This window comes from Hemibagrus wyckioides, linkage group LG28, assembly GCF_019097595.1.
Source record: "Hemibagrus wyckioides isolate EC202008001 linkage group LG28, SWU_Hwy_1.0, whole genome shotgun sequence".
Lineage (NCBI taxonomy): Eukaryota > Metazoa > Chordata > Actinopteri > Siluriformes > Bagridae > Hemibagrus > Hemibagrus wyckioides.
Genome location: NC_080737.1, coordinates 17,589,524 through 17,611,269, shown reverse-complemented (window position 1 = coordinate 17,611,269; position 21,746 = coordinate 17,589,524). Strand labels below are relative to the sequence as shown.

Below are 21,746 nucleotides of genomic sequence, written 5' to 3'. Positions count from 1 at the left end.
CAAGATTCACTTCATTCATACTAAATAAAAAGAGTGAAGTATATAATATAATATAATATAATATAATATAATATAATATAATATAATATAATATAATATAATATAATATATATAAGTAAACAAAAGCACAGTTACACAACGCATCTTTTATTTCCATTCATACATTTTTTTATTATATTACGGCATTTTATCGGGAGACCTTCATCCGTGTCACCTGACAGTCAGCTGTCTAGCAGTGCATACACAATAAACACCAGAATCTGTTTAAAGTCTTATTGTTAATCAGTTTTAAATCACTATTTTGTGAGTTTATAGTGAAATGTGATTTGGTTTAAGCCGCGCAGCTCTCTTTACGCTCTTTTAGTATTAGTAGAGATGAAAATGTCAGGACCGAACGGAGATCCCGAGCTTATAGCTGACGATGGAATCATCGAGGATGAGGATGATTTTAATGAAGAAGGTGAGTTTTCTAAAGACACACGATGACAACACATCTAAATGAATCAGAATTTGAGTCAGAAATGGATATATGTTTTAGATATTTGTTATGTCTAACCGAGAGAAGGATGTTCTGTAGATAGGTGGGTTGCCAGATTGATCATTTTCATTCCTGTCACCATTCATTCAACTCTTAATGCTTCAGCTTCATACCAAGACATTTTGGACAATTTCATGCTCTTTGTGGGAACAGTTTGGGGATGACCCCTTCCTGTTCCAACATGACTGCACACCAGTGACCAAAGCAAGGTCCATAAAGACACGGATGAGTGAGTTTGGTGAGTCCTGACCTCAACCCCATAGAACACCTTTGGGATGAATTAGAGCAGACACTGTGAATAGACCTTCCCGTCCAACATCAGTGCCTGACCTCACAAATGTGCTTCTAGAGGAATGGTGAAAAATTCCCATAAACACACTCCTAAACCCTGTGGAAAGCCTTCCCAGAAGAGTTGAAGCTGTTATAGCTGCAAAGGGCGGGACAACTCCATATTACATTCATGTGCATGTAAAGGCAGACGTCCCAGTTTTGGCCTGTCTCGCAGTCTCCGCTCTAATTCATTCCAAAGGTGTTCTATGGGGTTGAGGTCAGGACTCTGTGCAGGCCAGTCAAGTTCCTCCACACCAAACTCACTCATCCGTGTCTTTATGGAGCTTGTTTGTGCACAATTTGAAATTGTCCAAAATGTCTTGGTATGAAGCTGAAGTATTAAGAGTTCCTTTCACTGGAACTAAGGGGCCAATCCCAACCCCTGAATTCAATGATGAATTTGGGTGTCCCAAAACTTTTGCCAATATAGTGTAGCTTTATCCAGAGCGACTGCCTTTTTGATAATAATTTAACATAACATATTGTGCTGCATTGTCACACCCGAAGTGAAATATGAACTCATTATAAACTAGAGTAAGAGTATTTTTGCTCCTGTGCTTAAGGATGCAGGTTGTTCCAATTGGTCACATGATCACTGTCCTGTCCATCATCTTGTTTCTTGTCACATTAGAGTATGCGGCCATTAACTCCATGCTGGACCAGATAAACTCCTGCCTGGACAACTTGGAGGAGCGGAACGACGCTCTGAATGGACAACTGCACGAGCTCCTGGAGTCTAACCGGCAGGCTCGGCAGGATTTCAGAGCTCAGCTCAACAAAAAGCAACCAGAGGAGCAGAAACCGCCGCCGTCTGAGAAGTGATGACCGAGCGGACGCTGGGTTCCAGTCCATTCCACTGGCATGAATCTGTGCTGTATTTGTTTATTGTATTTACTGTATAAGACAAACGTCTAGCTTCATGTGTACAGCAGTGTTCCTTCATGTCATATTTTATTGTTGTTTTTATCTAAACAGAGATGAATTATACAGTGATGGATATTTCATAAATCACTCCTTCAAACCCAAGAAGCTCAATCATCAAATATTTTAATAGACATTAAAATGCAGAAAACAAACATCTGGAGGAGAGAGAGAGAAAAAAACAAACAAGATGCTTCCAGCTCCTATAAAACAACCTTTTTTGTTTTAAAATCCTTATTTCATTTGTAGAATAAAAATAGATTATGAAATGTACAGTTCCATTCTAGTGGCAATCTTTTCCCCATAATGTTGTGGTCCTGGTAGGAGGTAGGACTCAAATCTCTACAGCTTTCCTTAACGATATTTTCCTTTGTCTTTCGAAACAGCCGTGTGAGTACAAGACTACAATGAATGGTGGTGTTTTCTTTCTGGAACTGGATTTAAGGTGTACGTTTATAGAGTTTAGTTGTTAAATAGAAGACTGGACTGGACTGTCTATTGATTTCTGAGTGATTAATACTGCATGTGGTGCTTGTGGCCTTTCATTAAAATAAGAAAAATTCAGGAAGGACTTATCGGCTTAACAAATGTACACCTCAAATAGGAACTGTGTTGACTTTTACAAATCCTAAAGAAACGTCTCAATTCTATCGACCAGATTTGTTCATAATAAAATTCCTGGACAGTACGAGGGCGCAACTAGACCTGTGCACGGCTTTAGATCTTTCCGGAAATCGCTAAAACAATTCAAAGCACTTACTATCTTCACTGAACAAACACCAAACTTTCCCCACTACTGTTAGTCAATCCAATAATTTAAAGAAATCATGCCAATGACACTGAAACCTTTCAAGACAAAAAATTTATCCGAGTATCATCAGGGGAAAATTAGAAGAGAAAATCCATTTGGGATTTTTAAATATACACTATATTGCCAAAAGTTTTAGGATGTGAATGTAACATGGAGTTGTCCCACCCTTTTGCAGCTATAACAGCTTCAACTCTTCTGGGAAAGCTTTCCACAAGGTTTAGGAGTGTGTTTATGGGAATTGTTGACCATTCCTCTATTTGTGAGGTCAGGCACTGATGTTAGACGAGAATACCTGGCTCACAGTCTCCGCTGTAATTCATCCCAAAGGTGTTCTATGGGGTTGAGGTCAGGACTCTGTGTAGGCCAGTCAAGTGCCTTCACACCAAACTCCCTCATCCATGTCTTTATGGACCTTGCTTTGGTCACTGGTGTGCAGTCATGTTGGAACAGGAAGGGGTCATCCCCAAACTGTTCCCACAAAGAGCATGAAATTGTCCAAAATGTCTTGGTATGAAGCTGAAGCATTAAGAGTTCCTTTCACTGGAACTAAGGGGCCAAGCCCAACCCCTGAATTCAATGATTTGGAGGGGTGTCCCAAAACTTTTGGCAATATAGTGTATATATTTTAAAAAAAAAGTACCAATTGTTAATTACACCCTAATGCCCCGCTGTTTCTTCTTCTTCTTCTTTAAAACACCAAGTGTACTGCAGCCAAATATCACATCCCAGGTTAAACACACAAAACATGCATTTAGGGGTTTTCTTTTCTTTCCAGTGTATTTTGACAGTGCTTGTGATGATGAGGGGGAAAAAAATGACATAAAACAACACACAGGGGTAAAATAAGCATTACAATCACACAACTAATGCCACTGAGGGAGTAAAAAGATCCTCAAAAAGAAAACAAAACCGTATATAAAGCAACTCTTCAGTGTTTATACAGGATCTATGAATGAATGAATGAATCTAGGTTATCCATGAAAAGTTCTCCGCTCGGCTCGTTTTGCTCACGTAAGCACAGAATTCGGAGAGACGTCGAACAAACACGGGAACGGCAGACTGACGTACGTGTCCGGAGACGCTTTGAAACCCACCGTGATAGCTGTGTCCATAGCCGTGTTTATAGAGTCGATCAGATCGTGATTACGCCGTTTCCTTTCATGGTTTCGGACCACACACACACATACACACACACACACACACACACTGTAAACTAAACCGAGTGAATGATAAAAGAGAGAATTACTGACTTCAGAATGAAAGAAAGAAAGAAAAAAAAAAAAGACAGATTATTCTTCACCTAGTGACAGGAGCATGAGAAAAACGGCTTGGTAGGAAAAAACATCCAGCTAAACTAACGACATTAAGAACAACAACTCCACTGACACTAGGACACTAAGATGATGCTCGAGAATCCCGGATTCTAGGCTAAGACTGCGAGAAAACGCTCGTGAAGAAGTAACACTTTCCTTCTTGGTCGTTGGAATAGCATGCGTAGAAAAAATAAAATAAAATGCTCTCCAAAGAGCGCTGATTTTTTAGGTGAACCTGCGAGAGCTTACACGAAGGTTCGAATCCGACGTATGAAGGATTGACGTGTATGACGCACGCACACACGCGGTCACTCGCTTCCTTTTCCCCTCTAGGAGACACAGCAGCGATGAGGCGTGTCGATACATCCGGCCTACGACCGGGAAACGATTAATCCGAGAGCACATCGCAGGTTTCTGATCAGGATTTGCCTGAGTTTAAGCTAAAAGTGTGGCCCAAATTATAATGATCAGGTTTATCTTTTTAAAACACGATGTTGACTTGATTCGCAGCGGCACGTTATTCCACAGATCATCTCAAAACACGAATTTCCATTCAGAATTAAATGTACCGTAATATTTTTTTTTTGTCGTTTTGTTTTTTTACGCTTTACAAAACCAGGTTAAAAATGCTTGTTAAAGTAAAACAACGTTGCTACATTCTAAGTCACTACAAGCTTGGCGAGGGATCGAGAACCTTCGGAAACCTCGGGAGATGGAAATGAGCAAGATCCTTCGATCCTTTCTTCGTCATTACACACATTCTGAATAAATCTCAAAAGAACAAAAAAATACTATAACCTGCGAGGGATTTAGATGTCGAATCTGGGGGCGAGGACCTACAAAATGACTGAATAAAAGACCTAATCTCTACAGGGACTGTCCTACTGTCCGGGGTTCCCATGCTTTTAGGCAGAAGATGGGTAACGGACATTGGATTAAATATTCCCCACTCCGTCTGACTCTCTGTAGCAGCTCATCTCGACATCTTCCCCAGCGCTCAGCGTCGTCTTCCTCCTCTCCCTCTTTTCTTGCCAGGCGTTCTTCCGCGCCCTCGGGTCGTCTTCTCCTCAGGGACGAGAACGTCTTCCTCTTCTTCAGGCTCCTCTATGACCACGTCTTCCTCCAGGTCTTTGGACTGGGCCGGAGACCCAGAAGCAGGCTGCTGGTTAGGAGAAGATGGAGCGCTGTTGTTGCTGCTGTTATTATTATTCCCTTTGCTGGTGGTAGTAGTGGTGGTGGTGGTGGTGGAAGTGATGCTTCCCTGAACAGTAGCTTCTTCAGTGGACACTAATCTACTGTTGCTGATGGCAGGGTCACTTAAAGAGGAACCACTAGGAGACTCTGCGTCCTTGGTTTGATGATCCTCTGAGGCGCAAGCTGACTCTGAAGCCTGTAAAGCTGAAGCTTCCTGAATCTTTAATGCCTTATATTTCTGTAAGGGAAAAAACGGTATCGCATTTAAAATCACATTTAGGATCGTCAGTGTGTCATCACACTTTATTTCTACTGCTTCACGAGGCGAAGGCTTGAATACGCCTTTGACTTACCTTTAGATTCTCAAAGTGTTGGCGTGTTTTGCAGTGTGAGCGCCTTGCGGAGGCCTCGTAGTGATAGAACTCGTTACACAGTCGGCACAGGAACCCAGCCACGGGAATTATGAAGTTGGAACCTTGGAACCATGATCACAGTAACACCATGAAAAAGCTGCACTTGGTCAAATATAAATACTGAATTTGAACTATTATGTATACTTACCAAGCATAACATTATAACCACCTGCCTAATATCATGTTGGTCCCCATTTTGCTGCCCAAACAGCCCTGACCCATCCTGCACTGTGTATTCTGACACCTTTCTATCAGAACCAGCATTTACTTCTTCAGTAATTTGAGCAACAGTAGCTCGTCTGTTGGATCGGATCACACGGGCCAGCCTTCGTTCCCCACGTGCATCAATGACCGTGTCACTGGTTCACCACTGTTCCTTCCTTGGACCACTTTTGATAGATACTGACCACTGCAGACCGGGAACACCCCACAAGAGCTGCAGTTTTGGAGATGCTCTGATTCAGTGGTCTAGCCATCACAATTTGGCCCTTCATCAAACTCGCTCAAATCCTTACGCTTGTCCATTTTTCCTGCTTCTAACACATCAACTTTGAGGACAAAATATTCGCTTGCTGCCTAATATATCCCACCCACTAACAGGTGCCATGATGAGGAGATCATCAGTCTTATTCACTTCACTGGTCACTGCTCATAATGTTATGGCTGATCGGTGTATTATTATGTGGACAATATTAATACACAGAGACAGAGACTGATTTCTTTGTTAAATAATAAAACGCGTATAATCTTAGGCAGATCCTCAACATAACAGGTCTAATAACATTTATTATTAGACCTGTTTTATGTCTAGGATCTGCCTTAGATTATACGTGTTTTATTATTTAACAAAGAAAATGTATAATCATTGCTAAGTGGTGATGTTTTGTGTGGGAAGACTAAACTAACATTTATAGAAGGAATCTCTAGAGTCAGAAATTTTGTACCAGACAAAATGAAGAGCTTTGTTTTCATGTTTCCCAACAGGATGCATACTTTTCCGATACAGTAAGGGAAATACTATTGAAAGACAAGCGCTAACCTTTTTTTTTTGGACATTGCACAATGTTAATTGCAGCTATAAATAGATTAGAGTATGATATACGGTTAATCAATAACTGATTTCGTTTGTAAAACTAGCTGCTTTGATTTCATCAGTTAATTTCCTAGAGCAGCATGACCCAAAGTGATTTATTCCTTACATACTTACATCATAGACGAATGAATTGTCAGAATCATTTGAACTCTGAAATAATAGCCATTTCTGTTAAAATGAAAAATATCATCTCAACACTGCCTGATATATTTAGATCTTAAGGAATACTGCAAATATAAATAACAAGCAAATACAGAAGCTCCCACACAGACGGTCCCAGCACACAGCTCTACTGTGTTCCTTACCATATACAGTGTCTGAGTCGAACTCTTCCTCCTCCGTCATATCTTCCAAAGTGACCTCCATCTGTACAGGCAGTCCTTCCTGCTAATGAGACAACAACAACTCACTCTTTTCAGCGTAACTGGAGCACTGGATAACACAGTCACCGAATTTCCTCTACCTGTCCATTTTCTTCATCCATTCTCTCTTCCTCATCACTGTCCATGCCTTCTTCATCAGCGCCCACGGTGTACACCTCCAAGCCCAATTCGTCCAGATTCCCTTTTCCGGTTTCTTTTAACACCTACGTAGGAAAGATATTTAAATCTCGGACCGTCAGTAAAGATACGATCCGTCACAAAGGCTTTCTCACTAAGACAGCGTACCTGCTCCATGCTCTGTTTGTGTTCGGTGGACTGCATGTGTTCAATGAACTCTCTGGACGTCCTGAACTGCTGCTTACACACGGTGCAGCTGGGACTCGCAGAACGGCTACAGAGCTGCAGCAAATCATAAGCGTACAAAAGAAACACTTCATCTCAGAGTTCTTCTTCTCTGCTCATGATATTCTAAATAGTAAGCTTTTATTTTACATGAATAAATCACGTCTAAGAGGTTCACCTTGTGCTCCCTGGTCTTACGATGGTCCATGACATTGGTAGTGAAGTGGGTTTTGCAGGTGGGACACCACCTCTGCAAGCCTGGCCTTTTCTCCCTATGAGATACAAGATGTTACATCACTACAACACATTTCTAATCGTTTTAGCAGCGTGGGTATCTCGCTCACCCGTCTTTGCGTGACCCCTGCAGAGACTCCTGTACACGAGGCAGCAGTGTGACGAGGCAGGCGTTACTCATGTGCTGAATTTCCATCATCCTCTGCTGATGAGCCAGCCCATTCATATGGCTCTGGAAATTCTGCGCGCACACACATATATCGAAGGTTACTGTTAACACTAGGAATGTACACCATCAGGAATAAAAGAATTTAAACATAACAGGATAATAGGAAATCCGTCCGTCTTGTGTTTATTAGCAGACAGGGTGTTCTGTGGGTGTTCTCAAAGTATGGTGATAAACATTGGTAATACAGATCAATGATTTTGAAAACAATCCTTATACACCGATCAGCCATAACATTGTGAGCAGTGAGAGGTGAAGTGAATGAGACTGATGATCTCCTCATCATGGCACCTGTTAGTGGGTGGGATATATTAGGCACCAAGTGAATTTTGTTCTCAAGGTTGATGTGTTAGAAGCAGGAAAAATGGACAAGCGTAAGGATTTGAGCGAGTTTGAAGAAGGGCTAAATTGTGATGGCTAGACCACTGGATCAGAGCATCTCCAAAACTGCAGCTCTTGTGGGGTGTTCCCGGTCTGCAGTGGTCAGTATCTATCAAAAGTGGTCCAAGAAAGGAACAGTGGTGAACCGGCGACCGGCCAAGGCTCATTGATGCAAGTGGGGAGCGAAGGCTGGCCCGTGTGATCCGATCCAACAGACGAGCTACTGTTGCTCAAATTGCTGAAGAAGTTAATGCTGGTTCTGATAGAAAGGTGTCAGAATACACAGTGCAGGACGGGTCAGGGCTGTTTTGGCAGCAAAAGGGGGACCAACACAATATAAAGCAGGTGGTCATAATGTTATGCCTGATCGGTGTCCTTTTGGCAGTACTACTTGGTCATGTAGAGTGACACACAATAGCACAGATAGATGGATTGGACTAGTTAAAAGCTATCCAGTGAATACATTTTCAAAGTCTAACAGGTAAGAATGTCTTCATCTCTGGACATACATTTCTTAGAATTTCTGCACAAGTTTAAACCATGGAAGAACTGTGACCGAGTTTAGAATAGATTCTATTTAAAATAGATGAACCCTTTGTCAGTCAGCTGGATGTTCATAAACTACACAGATATACCAGAGTGGCTTACTTGTTGGTTGTGGCAGGTAATGTTACAGATATAGCAGTAGAATTTGTTAGCAGTTTCTCCTCCTCCTCCTGCTGCTGCCCCGTCACTGCTCCTGGCTGTGTCGTCTTTACCGTCAGCTACAGTCACCGAACCCGCAGGTTCTGACTGGCTCGAGCTACTCTGCTGATCTGCATCTTTAAGTGAAGATTCAGGGCCTTCCACTTGCTGCAAAAAATAGAAAAAATCCTTTAAAAATGCCTTATGTTTGTCAGCAGAATTGAATTTGGTCGTGATACCAACCTCAGCTGCCCGGCTTTGCTCCAGTGCCTCGGCCGCCTCGGATCCGGCTACTGTCCCGTCTTCTTCTAGTATGCAGTCTGAAACAGAAAAGACGAGCACAAAGGTGATAACTTCTCCTTTTACCTTTTTATATTTTTAAGGTAATAATCGTCTAATTTCATGGTTACCTGCAGTATCAGGATCTTCAGCAGTGCGTTCATATTCAGCATTCGGAGAGGCTTCGGTCTCGAGCGGGTCGTTTGGCCTGAGGACACGTTAAAATGTCTTAAAATGATCTTACTCTTAATCGTAATTAAAATCATGAACGAATGCTCGATGTCTGATACACAGTTTATAGAAAAGCTGGAGTTCATATCATCCTTGTTATAGTTACAGATTCTCTGAATGTTATGAATGATTATTCACTGCAGGTTATTCATAAACACAAGATAAAAGCTACCCTTCGGTTCTCTGTTTCTTTGCAGCAGGTTCGTCCGGCTGCTGCGTGGATGACTGACCGCTGACGTCTGCAACTGCTGTGGTTTCGTCTACAACAAAAATTTATCAGAATTTCTGTTTTCACACCAACACAAAGACAACAGTAAAGTGTATAGCGTAGAGTGAACACGCACCTCGGCTGCTGCTCGCTCCAGGCTGGCTGTCGGGCCCGATTGCAGGTCTCGGTTCATTCTCTCTCTTCCTGTCTGGCTGACGTGACTGAAAGTCCTGTGTGTGCATCGTTAACCCAGTCACTAACAGCAAATAACTTAGTGGTATTTTAACAACTTGTGTCAGGGATAGTGATTAATAATTACAAACAGCTTACGTTGTTAAAATAGCGAGCATGAGGGTTGAAGTGTCGTGGAGGAAATCCCATATGTGGAGTCTTTATAGCAACACCCAGTGGAACCGGACCCAAAATGGAGGATCTTGAGCCTGTAGCGAAAAACTGCTGGAACTGCTGTCCACCCATGGCAAAGCTCCGCATTCCTCCTTTTGAAGGTAAGTAAATATATAACCTTTAATAAAATGCTTCAAAGAGCAAACATTTACCTCTATAATGTGCTTTCTATCTCCTCTACACATCTGATTGCATAGATATTTTTTAAAATCATAATTACAGTTATACTGCCTAACTGATAAGCCTACACTGGACTTTATCATGCAACCTCATCGGAAAATTTTGCTCAGAGATACTGTGTCATACTTCTTTTTAATGTTTGTATAACTAAACAGAAGCAAGGATCACAAAGTTCAGTTTAAAAAGCATATTAAATATACATCGGTCATGCTTTCTCTTCATTTCTGTTTTCCAGTTCACGTGAAAGCATGGCGTTAATTCAGTTAGTTACACAGGAATTCAATTTTATCTTTTGGAAAGACACCGGCTATACTGTTCGAGTTTACTGTGATCTAAATTCTCTACATGCCACATATATAGAGAGCAGAGAGGTGTACTCGGCTTACCTTGCATCTGCTGCATCAGTAATGCGCCTTGCAGCATGGGATTAGGGGCGATGATGGTCTGAGTGGCAGAGCACAGGTTGACCATGCGGGCAGGAGGAGGTGCTGGAGCCGGGACGGTCATGGGCCTGTTTGAACCCAACACACATTTTATACTGTTAGATGTAAAACGGCATGATCTGAGTGTACATAAGACTGCAAACACTGTTAATTACACCAAGCAGCAATCAAAACAAGTCTAGAATCAGAGAGTATCAAAATCAATCAATCAGAGCTTTGTTATAAAAACTTTCAACATCCCACAAAGCACCATTAAATCCATCATTTTATACACTGTCTGAGAGTCAACCAAGAGACCAGTTTTTAACATGATGCTACCACCACTATGCTTGACTGCAGGAAGGTTGTGGGATGTGGTGGTTTAGTGGTTAAGGTGTTGGATTACTGATCAAAAGGTTGTGAATCCGAATCCCAGGTCCACCAAGATGCCCTTGAGCAAGGCCCTTAACCCTCAATTGCTCAGTGGTATATAACGAGATAAATCGTAAGTGGATAAGGACGTCTGCCAGATACCAAAAATGTTCTGAGAGAGATTAAATGCTTTTTCATTTCATTTACCCTTTCTGGTTTTAAAAAATAATATGTCTCAACTATTCAGAGTCTGAGAAGTGGTGAATGTAAACACTATGATAGTTTATGTTTAGCCATAATCACAATATTCAGGAATTAAAAAAAAAAAAAAACGTGGTCACCATTCGATCGTGCTAGTTACTGATCCAGATGTTTGTATAGCGAGGAATTTTATATAGAACATACACTATATTGCCAATATAGGGAGATTTGGAGAGATGTCCCAAAATATTTAGTTCCAGTGAAAGGAACTCCTAATGCTTCAGCATACCAAGACATTTTGGACAATTTCATGCTCTTTGTGGGAACAGTTTGGGGATGACCCCTTCCTGTTCCAACATGACTGTACACCAGTGACCAAAGCAAGGTCCATAAAGACATGGATGAGGGAGTTGGGTGTGGAGGAACTTGACTGGCCTGAACAGGGTCCTGACCACAACCTGATAGAACACCTTTGGGATGAATTAGAGCGGAGACGGAAAGCCCAATTAGAGTGGAGACTGTAAGCAACACTTGAATTCAATGATTTGAAGGGGTGTCCCAAAACTTTTGGCAATATAGTGTATGACCAAAAGTTTGCTGAAACCTGACAACTCAGAGGTGGGGTCTCACCGTCCTCCCCCATGGTGATGGGGGATATGATGAGTTGGTGGAGGCTGGGGTGGTGGTGGAGGGGGTGGAGGAGGCGGTGGTGGGGTCTGCTGCTGGAACAGCTGCTGTAGCTGACGGAGGTGTTGATGAAACTGCTGCTGCTGCTGGTGATGGTGAGGGTTGAACATCCTGATGGTGGAGCTGACCGACTTTACCACAATAGCTCAGTAGTGATTCCTACAAATTAAAAACAAATAAAAGGCAGGGTTACGGCAGATCATCCAACACCTAACATCCAATATTTAAAATCCTCCCCAAAACTGACATGAAAATATTCCTTGTTCAATTAGAGTGTTAAATGTGTCTTTTTTATTCAAAAAAGCATTAAGAAAATATTTGTAAATCGACTAATCCAAGGGATGTTAATGAATTGCAGAAAATTTATAAATTTGTAAATAAATAAATAACATCCATCGATTTCGTTTCATCTAATTTTTTAGCCACCTGTATTCAGGGAAAAAAATATCCCGCCTCCTATCCTGTGATCGGATCGTTTTACCCCACCACCTGCGCTACCATTGGCTAACATGACCACTCCACCTATCAATCATCAAAACAAGCCAATCCGAATGCAAAAAAACCCCCTGTGCAGCACTGGAATACAGGTGTGGGGAGAAAATGGATGTTAGCTAACAATAATGGCTAACATCTAACATGCCTGAAAATAAGGTTTAAAAAAATTCTAATGGCGTTAAATCTGCACAGATATGTCAGTGTTGCGAACACTAATCACAAGCGCTCGAGGCTTGATTGATTGAACGTCATAAAATATTAAAAACACCATTTGAACTAGCAAGCTAGTTCATGTAAGCTAACCACGCCATGCATTTTCTATTTCTGAATAGGCGGCTAGCTTTTCAGTCAGCTAATAACATCATCGAGAGCGCTATTTGTGTGTTTACAAAGTATTTTTAAACTGCGCGCGCGCTACAACCTGCTCCCTAACTTTGTGCAGTGGTTGAGAGAATCCGAGACAAAACTAGCCAGCTAGCTAAGACGTTAGCTTTTAGCTCGACAGCCTGTTGAAACTTTAACGATACTTTATACCACCTTGGTGACTTTTTGCAACAATTAACATTTAATAAAATGATTGTATAAAAGTTCAAAATGGATTAAAAACAATGCGCGCACCGTCTATCATAACATTACCGACTACGCACCTGCTATGCTAACATACCGGTGTTTGGACGGACTCGGTTTAGCTAGCGTCCACGCGTCCCAATTCCAAATACCTCCCGACTAACTACATACATTCACTACTTAGGGTACAGTGGTGTACCGTTTATAGTGCACTTCGTATTCAAAATGATGTTATTAGGCGTGTGAGTGGGGTTGAAAATATCCTTTATCTTAAAGTATGTCTCCGCCTACTGGAGTGGAGGGCGAAGTGCAAGCAAAAATAAAACAAAGCCCAAAGACAAAGTGTCCTCATAATACAAATATTCATTAATAAATGAATTTAAAAAAGGCCCCGTCTTTGCGTTTTGTTCTTATCCTGTATATTTTTAAAATGTTCTCGAATAAAGAAACCTGATCCTGAAAGAGTCTTTTAGAGAACAAGAAGCGATGAGGACACATTTACAACCATTAATAAAAAATGGGGGTGGGAATGCTTTTTCTTAACCAAGCGTAAAAATACGTGTTAAAATAAATGCAACGTGTATAAAGAAACAATGAGATGTGAATAATAAAACACACGCACTACACATGAATACTTTTTTGGGGGTTTTCTTTCATTCTTTTATCACAAAATCATAAGCCAGTCCACAGACATTGTAGTAGGAGAAATGTCCACCCCCCCTTTTACCAGTGAGTGGAACAATCCGTTGCCGTGGAAACACAACGGCAATCAGCGCGTGAGTGACGTAATATTGAATCTGTGTGGAGTAAATGAATAAAATAATAAAAATAATAAAAATAATAAAAATAATAAAAATAATAAAAATAATAAAAATATAAAAATAAAATTAAAATATATATTAAAAATTATTTAAAATATTTGGGATAATAACTGAATAGTTATTCTTTATTTCAACGTTAAAAGGCATGCCCAGATGTTTAAACGTTATATTTGTTAAACAAACAAACAAACAAACAAATAAATAATAAATAAATAACGCGAAAAGTAGCCATTAAAATAGCGCCCTCTGGCGACAATTAGGCAGCAAAACAAGATGAGACGTGATGATGATGATGATGATGATGATGCAGATTTGGGGCGCCAGAGTGCGTTAAAACCCTCACTGGTGTACAATTTATAAACAAACTGCTGCAGAAAATACATGAGTAATTATACTTGGTGACTATACTTAAGCATGATTTTTGGTGTATTTCCACTTGAATATTTTTGAACATGGATCCTAATTACATTTGCAAAGAGAAAAACAGTTTTTACTAATTCCATTTTTTTTTTAAATTTTGATATTCAGTGTATAAATTTTGAAGGCCTATATTTTTCTATCATTCACCCAATGGCAATATGCCTCCTTCTGTCTATAGAATTAACTCGATTTAGCAGCAAGTTAATCAACATATATAAAAAAGAGGAAAGTTTATATTTGATGCTTCATGTTTTTGCATGCTCCTATAGAAGCAGCTTTATTATTCACACCCTGGTTGTGTTTCTTTTAAAAGTGATATGGACTAAACAGCACATATGATCGAAAACACTTTGTCAGGTTTTCCTGTAAAACCTTAAAATCTTTAGCGACTTTAAGCTCCATCTCTTTAAAACGCTGTCATTGTGATGGTTCTAGGCTGCTACACAAAACTTTCTGCTAGGAAGGCTACATTAAAGGTTGAATATTAGTACTTAAAACAGTTCAGAATAGTACATTTGTGTTTGATTTGAGTCACTGCTTTGTTGGAAGCAGATGGGAAATGTGTCCTTTATCATTGCTGAACCACACTAAAACTACGTGACCAAAATACACAGATCAAGCATGACATTATGACATTATGACACATTGGTGAAGTGAATAAGACTGAGTATCTCCTCATCATGGCACCTGTTAGTGGGTGGGATATATTAGGCAGCAAGTGAACATTTTGTCCTCAGAGTTGATGTTAGAAGCAGGAAAAATGGACAAGTGTAAGGATTTGAGCTTTGAGTTTGATGAAGGGCCAAATTGTGATGGCTAGACCACTGGATCAGAGCATCTCCAAAACTGCAGCTCTTGTGGGGTGTTCCCGCTCTGCAGTGGTCAGTATCTATCAAAAGTGGTCCAAGGAAGGAACAGTGGTGAACCGGCGACAGGGTCATGGGCGGCCAGTTAGTCTTATTGATGCACGTGGGGAGAGAAGGCTGACCCGTGTGATCCGATCCAACAGACGAGCTACTGCTGCTCAAACTGCTGAAGAATAAGTTAATGCTGGTTCTGATAGAAAGGGGTCAGAATACACAGTGCAGGACGGGTCAAGGCTGTTCTGGCAGCAAAAGGAGGACCAACACAATATGGTCATCAGTAAGATTTCACAAATTATTATTTTTTTCCCCCTGAGAAACACCGTGATTTCCTTCCGTCCACCCCCTGCGCAGTTTATATAGGCTTAGAAGAGTGAACTCCCAATCTGGCAACCCTGGCTGGCAATTAAAGCGGAGATCTCGTCGCCTGGCAGATTGCGGAGGAAAGAGGAAGGCTGCTGAGGATGAGTCTGCATCACATCACATATCATAACATATCATAACAGAGATACCAGAGCCATACAGCTAGATCCCGGGTTAGTATTAGGGTCAAATTCTACTAGTATCCGTTTTGTTTATTTGCTCAGATAAAGGAGTACCCTAAGCAGGCAGGATGGGGAACCGGGGAATGGAGGATCTGATCCCGCTGGTGAACCGGATGCAGGACGCGTTTGCAGCCATCGGACAGAATGCGAACTTGGACCTGCCTCAGATCGCAGTGGTGGGCGGCCAAAGCGCCGGGAAGAGCTCCGTGCTGGAGAACTTCGTCGGGAAGTAAGTGGTTTGTTTTGTTTTGTTTTGTTTTGTTTGTATATTAGGATGCATGGATACCAGTGATGTCATCTTGATTGGTGCAGCTTTGCCCTCCACCAAAGTCATGCATTTGTTACTCTGAAGAACATTATAATGACCACACCATGATGGAGATCAGGTGCGCATAATATGATCTCCAAACAGAAATGTCATGGCATCATAGGGAAGTGCATCATGAACATACCCTTAGTCATCCAAGGTCACATCCATTCAACTGAAATGAATGAAAGTTGAACTGATTTTCTGTTTCTCTCTCTAAAACAAACCCCTGCAGTTTCTCTCATACACACTGCTGCAGTGACACTCCAGTCTCTCTCCTGCACTGCACTATAAAAGCAGTTAATGACATCCAGTCACGTGAAAATCTTGAATCTTGAATCTTGTCAAAGATGTCTAACCAAATACGTGACTATTAAACCTATATCGAGGTTTTAGAGCAAATTTATCTGGCTATACAATAAGATTATTCAACCCTTGATGTGGAAAAATGTTTAAAAATAATGTGAATAATGATATATTTGGTTTATTGTAATGTTATACAAGGAAATAGTGGATACAGAAAACTATATTCAAGATATTCCTGCTTGCTAAGATGTGGTAAGATTTTGCTGTTTGATAAAAAAAATCATATCTTGAATAAAATAATAAAATATCTTGAATAGCTTGATTGTCTCATTAATTATTATTATTATTATTATTATTATTATTATTATTATTATTATTATCATAGACATATCCTGGTTTACATTGTTAAAAATATTAAAATAATAAAAATAAATGCTTAAAATTATCTAAAAATAGAAAAGAAAGTCTCAGTTCAATAATAATCAGATATTCTTGGTTTACTGTAAGCTTATCATTAGAAAATATTCCACAAATTAGACCATATTAAATATATTTTCACTTTCTAAGATGTAATTTTTTTGTGCTTTATGGTGGATGTGAACAGACAGTTGTCACCTGCTTTAATGTGTGCTGGTGTTTTACACAGTGTTCGCAAACTTCGGTGGTGAAAACATCGAGATATAAAGACATGACCATTTCAATAGGCAACTCAGACACGGTTCCAGATGAAAGCTTGGACACTGTTTTGGTCATTTGAACACAGGGGATGATAATTACCAAGCTGTGTTTGGGCTTGCTGTCTGGCACAGAGAGGAAGGAGAGAGAGAGAAAGCGAGAGAAAGAGAGAGAGAGAGTGTGAGCGAGAAAGAGAGATAGATAGAGAGAGAGAGAGAGAGTGAGAAAGAGAGAGAGAGTGAGTGATAGAGTGAGAAAGAGAGAGACAGAGAGAGAGAGAGAGAGAGAGAGCATGCTGTTGTATGACCTTGGAGTTTGGATGAATGAATTAGAGAGCTTTAGGCTTTTTAATATCAAAATCCCCTTATTCAGGGTAAAGTCATGCAGCCCAAGGTGTACGGCATAGGCCAGGAGGCGATGTTCATGAGAACGTATCATTTGTAAGAGAAGCGACAATAAGTAAGATGTTGATAAGTTAGTTTCTAATTTATTGTCATGAACTCTAGAAGGGATTTATGGGTCATTACATTTGTCCAAATTGGTTATAAAGTCAGCAATATGACGGATGACAGAGGATGTCTGAAATCTCTGGCTAGTGTGAGTAGCGTGTGTGTGTGTGTGTGTGTGCGCGTGTGTGTGTGTGTGTGTGGGCCTCACATTCTGGATGCACTCTAATCACGACCAAAAAGCTTTTACGGTAGATTAAACCATAAACACTGCTTCTATTGAACTTCAAAATCCAAAAATCGAGACATAAAGATGCTACCAGAGAGAAAACTCCTAGTGATAATAGGAACTTTCTAATCTTATACAATACTAGAGGTAACTATAAATGGATAAGAGGTATGACAGTAGTCTTTTTTACGTGTCACATATACATTACAGCACAGTGAAATTCCTTCTTCGCATATCCCATCCTTGAGGGACTGGGGTCAGAGCGCAGGGTCAGATATGAGGCAGCGCCTCTGGAGTGGAGGAAGGGGGGTTGAGGACCTTGCTCACGGGCCCAAGGGTGGCAGCTTGGCAGTGCTGGGGCTTGAACCCTGATCTTTCAATCAGCAACCCAGAGCCTTAACCACTTGCGCTACCACCAGTTTATCACATATCCCAGCTTATTATCAACCTGGTGGTCAGAACGCAGGGTCAGCCATGATGCAGCGTCCCTGGTTAAGGGTCCAACTTTGATAGCTTGGCAGTTTGATGGCTTGAACCCTAACCTTCTGATGAGTGACCCAGCACCTTGATTGCTGAGCCACCACGTCCCTACATTGTCCCTACAGTACACCTCCATCACTCTGTAGTTGATTATTTTCCTAGAGCGGCACTTCCCTAGTGTTATATTCCATGCTAAGAATTGCTAAGTCTCTGGTACACAAAAACAGATGTCTTTTTTTCCCTGAATGGAACATGTGATTCCGTAGAAAATCGGAATCGTTTCTCGTTGTGATTTGTTTACGCACTTGCTTGCTTGTGTATTTTTCGAGCAGACAATCATGTTCTCTACACAGATTTCTGAACTAAAGAACACTAGGGAACTTGTACTGGGGAACTAGGGAGCAGAAATCCTTCTTAGATCAGTGTTATTAAATTAAATTCAGAATTTCCTCTTAAGTAAAATATGTACTTTGACCAAATTGTAAATAATGACAGATTGAGGTTTAAGTCATTAAACAGAAATGCATACTTAATGTAATAAGTAGTAACATGGAGATCAAATCAATAGGTAAAAGCTACATAAAAACCTAATCACTTATTTCTGAGTGAACTGAACCCCATAGCTATTCCATAGTGGCCAGGAAGTATTGCGCTGCCATGATGGATCGTCTTCCAGTATAGTGCTTGTTAATTCGTTGTAGATAATAAAAATGATAGAAAACAACTATGCATGTTAGAAACTGTGTAAACATCGAGGTTAATAATAATAATAATACCAGGAAATGTAGCTTCAGGTTTATTCAGGATCCTTTTAAGCACTTAGGATCTTAAACTTATCGGAGAATATGTTGTTGGCTGATTGCTGGTCAGCGCTGAAAAGTGCTGTGCAATTTATATGATGCTCCATTAATAGGTGTTGTAGTGAGTAGTGAAGTCAGCAGTGTTTGGGAGAGAGAGAGAGAGAGAGAGAGACAGAGAGAGAAAGAGACACAGACAGAGAGAGTGGGTGAGAAAGAGTGAGAGTGAGAGAGAGTGAGAGAGAGACAGAGAGAGAGAGAGAGAGAGACAGAGAGAGTGGGCGAGAGAGAGAGAGAGAGACAGAGTGGGCGAGAGAGAGAGAGAGAGAGAGAGGGAGAGAGACAGAGAGAGCAGACAATAAAGAAAGAGAGAGAGAGACAGAGAGAGAGAGAGAGAGAGACAGAGAGAGTGGGCTAGAAAGAGAGAGAGAGAGCGAGAGGGAGAGAGACAGAGAGAGCAGACATTAAAGAAAGAGAGAGAGAGAGAAAGAGAGAGAGAGTGCGAGAGGGAGAGAGACAGAGTTTGCTCTCAACTGTGAACAAGAAAAATTTACAGGGAAATACACTCATGGAACAAACCAATGAACAGTTCATTCATTTAAACAGGAAGCTGTGACCATATTTGGAAAATTGACGATGTTTAAGGATTCTAGCTCGTTGTATATAGGGGACCTACAACATGTCTTTAATTACAGTTCATGTGTTCATGTGTTCATGTGTTCATGTGATCTCTTTAATTTGAGGTTCTGACCATTGAAATCGTGGTCAGTTTCCTCCTATAAGGTCTTCATGTGGTCTGAATGCGAGCAGGGAGATTAATGCACAAGGACTCTGCTGAGTCAAGCAATATCAAGAGGAATCGTGCTTTACTGCAGGTTTATGAGTTACTGAGACCAGACATTTTTTATTTTCAGTCTGTCATGAGTCTCTCACATTCTCCTAAATTTCTGTATCTGTGTAATAGATGCACCGTAATGTGTGTTACAAGGGCAGCCGTCTCCATTCGAGTGAGCCTGTCCTGCTCTGATTCCACGCCCGGATCTGGGCCTCGCTCTCATTGGTTGTTGTGTGGAAGGAGACGACAAGCCCCATCTATCACCTTGATATCTCTATCTCTTCCTCTCTCCGTTTCTTCCTCTCTCTCTCTCTCTCTCTCTCTCTCTCGCTGCCTTTCCTGCATGAGACAGGAATAATTTAGGGTAATGAAATGAAATAAACACACCTCATTTCCTGCCTAAATCAATCATTTATTATTCACATATACCCCAGGAAATGTTACTTTCCTCATTTCAGTCAGTTTTATGCATTCAGTGAAGATAGACAGATAGTTAATGAACAAACAAATTCATTTTGCTGGTTGATTTGATTCCTGAACCTGTAAAAATGCCCAATGTCTGTAATTAAGATGTTTAAACACTGATAGATGAGCTTATGTCTTCTACAGCAGAGCATGCGGCTCGACGCCGCATCAGTCCAGGTGGAAATGTTTGATATATGACACCAGGTGCGGGCTTTCACACTCAGCCTTGAGCTGTCGGATCTGTAAATGTAAACACTTTCAGTAGAGGAGATGATGTAGATATGAAAGTGGTGCTAGAGTGCTGGTTTCGAACTGCTCAGGCTGCATAACACTCTTGGAGAAAATCTTTCATGCAGTCTGCCCTCTTACACATGCATAAGCTCACAAATGTCTGTGATTGGTCAGTCACTGTGACTGACAGGTGAAAAAGAGTGCCCCCCCCCACCCAGACTGCACATTTTGCTTGGATGACTCTTTGATTCATCAGATGTTTGAACCTGAGAACTGCCTTAGGACCACCAATGGGGCCCTTAACAAGACATTTTTTAATGATTTATGGATTGGGTTTGACATTGCTTGAAAATTATTTTGAATAATCCTAATCCAAATTATTTTCTTTTCTTATTAGTCTGCTTTCACACATGGCATTTTTTTTCAAGCTCCTATTTTACAACCAATCCCATGGGAATGGGGTGAAATTATGGTTTGTAGTCATACTAAAGCTTTCAAAGATTTCAGCTCCAAGAAAAGTATGGAATGATGTCAAGTGCTTTTTAGTTTCCCAGTCAATCAGGTCACAAGTTGAGGTCAAGGAATACAAATATGGAGGTCAAAAATGCTGGTGGATTTTAAGAGTTGCAATAGAAAACATTTTATTGAACAAGAGAACTTGTTACAAGCCCCAGAGTTTGTCACTGTGTAGAGATTTATTCAGTCATATGAATGTATTCATATATTGTTGGAAGATATAGAAAGAGATCTAAAAAATGTGTGGGAGTCCTAAAAAACAAATACACAGTAAATTTTCAAGAGAAAACAGACTTGTTATTTAGGTTTCAGCACCAAGGACAGTTCCTAGGCAACAAACTACAATGTCCTACTTCTGGGTTGCTGATCTGGGTCACTTCACTAGAAGGTTACCAAAGATTTCGGACTAAAATTAGAACGGAAAGAAAGATTTCTGAAGCCTGAAACCTCTCCACTGTATAGCCAAAGGTTTGTAGGCTCTGATAGTCACAAATTTGGAAGCACATAATTGTATAGAATGGCTTTGTTTGCTGTGGAGTTACAATTTCCCAAACCTGTTCTTGTTGACGCTGCTCTTATGCACACACCCAGGTTTACAATTGCAAAGTTTGCTTATGTTGGAGTGGAAGAACTCGAGTGTCCTGCATAGAACCATGACCTCAACACCACTGAAAACCTTTGGAATGAACTGGAAAACCGATTGCACCACAGATCTCCTCACCTAACATCACTGTCTGATTTCACTAATATCTGTGAAGGTCCAATGTCCACAGACTTCATACAGTGTCTTATACGTAGTTTAGGTATCATAGCTGTGTACCAGTCACGTTTTTATCATTTGAGACACAAAAACTGATGTCGGATCCTTCTTAAAAACATGATTATTTTTAATTTCATGTC

At 40.7% G+C, this 21,746-nt stretch overlaps 3 protein-coding genes across 5 annotated transcripts in view; 2 read left to right on the top strand and 1 right to left on the bottom strand.

Moving 5' to 3' along the window:
* The first annotated feature begins 197 nt into the window (after window positions 1-197).
* On the top strand, window positions 198-2,062 carry bbln (bublin coiled coil protein). The gene is made up of 2 exons (XM_058382911.1): window positions 198-460; window positions 1,500-2,062. The coding sequence occupies exons 1-2, from the start codon at window positions 376-378 to the stop codon at window positions 1,688-1,690; spliced, it is 276 nt and encodes a 91-aa protein (XP_058238894.1). The 5' UTR covers window positions 198-375; the 3' UTR covers window positions 1,691-2,062.
* On the bottom strand, window positions 1,895-13,162 carry ciz1a (cdkn1a interacting zinc finger protein 1a). 3 transcript variants are annotated; one of them, XM_058382908.1, is made up of 16 exons: window positions 13,008-13,162; window positions 11,792-12,007; window positions 10,553-10,677; window positions 9,912-10,078; window positions 9,718-9,811; window positions 9,546-9,633; window positions 9,274-9,350; window positions 9,107-9,183; window positions 8,828-9,031; window positions 7,683-7,813; window positions 7,517-7,610; window positions 7,282-7,395; window positions 7,077-7,199; window positions 6,919-7,000; window positions 5,461-5,582; window positions 1,895-5,345 (listed from the first exon to the last, which is right to left on the bottom strand). In XM_058382908.1, the coding sequence occupies exons 2-16, from the start codon at window positions 11,956-11,958 to the stop codon at window positions 4,911-4,913; spliced, it is 2,100 nt and encodes a 699-aa protein (XP_058238891.1). In that variant the 5' UTR covers window positions 11,959-12,007; window positions 13,008-13,162; the 3' UTR covers window positions 1,895-4,910. The 3 variants fall into 3 exon arrangements, with proteins under 3 accessions (XP_058238891.1, XP_058238890.1, XP_058238892.1); XM_058382907.1 differs by having other exon boundaries at window positions 12,991-13,122; XM_058382909.1 differs by having other exon boundaries at window positions 6,919-6,997; window positions 12,991-13,122.
* Window positions 9,948-21,746, top strand: part of dnm1a (dynamin 1a) — a 68,282-nt gene continuing 56,483 nt past the window's right edge. The window contains exons 1-2 of the mRNA XM_058382912.1: window positions 9,948-10,087; window positions 15,369-15,788. Coding sequence (XP_058238895.1) covers window positions 15,628-15,788 — 161 coding nt within the window. The 5' untranslated portion in view covers window positions 9,948-10,087; window positions 15,369-15,627. The remainder of the gene's footprint in view (window positions 10,088-15,368; window positions 15,789-21,746) is intronic.

Coding starts and splice junctions, on each gene's coding strand:
- bbln (XM_058382911.1), top strand. CDS start 376: ATGAAAATGTCAGGACCGAACGGAGATCCCGAGCTTATAGCTGACGAT. Junction 461..1,499: donor GGATGATTTTAATGAAGAAG/GTGAGTTTTCTA, acceptor TTGTCACATTAG/AGTATGCGGCCATTAACTCC.
- ciz1a (XM_058382908.1), bottom strand. CDS start 11,958: ATGTTCAACCCTCACCATCACCAGCAGCAGCAGCAGTTTCATCAACAC. Junction 7,814..8,827: donor TTACCTGCCACAACCAACAA/GTAAGCCACTCT, acceptor GTGTGCGCGCAG/AATTTCCAGAGCCATATGAA. Junction 5,346..5,460: donor AACACTTTGAGAATCTAAAG/GTAAGTCAAAGG, acceptor TTTCCCTTACAG/AAATATAAGGCATTAAAGAT.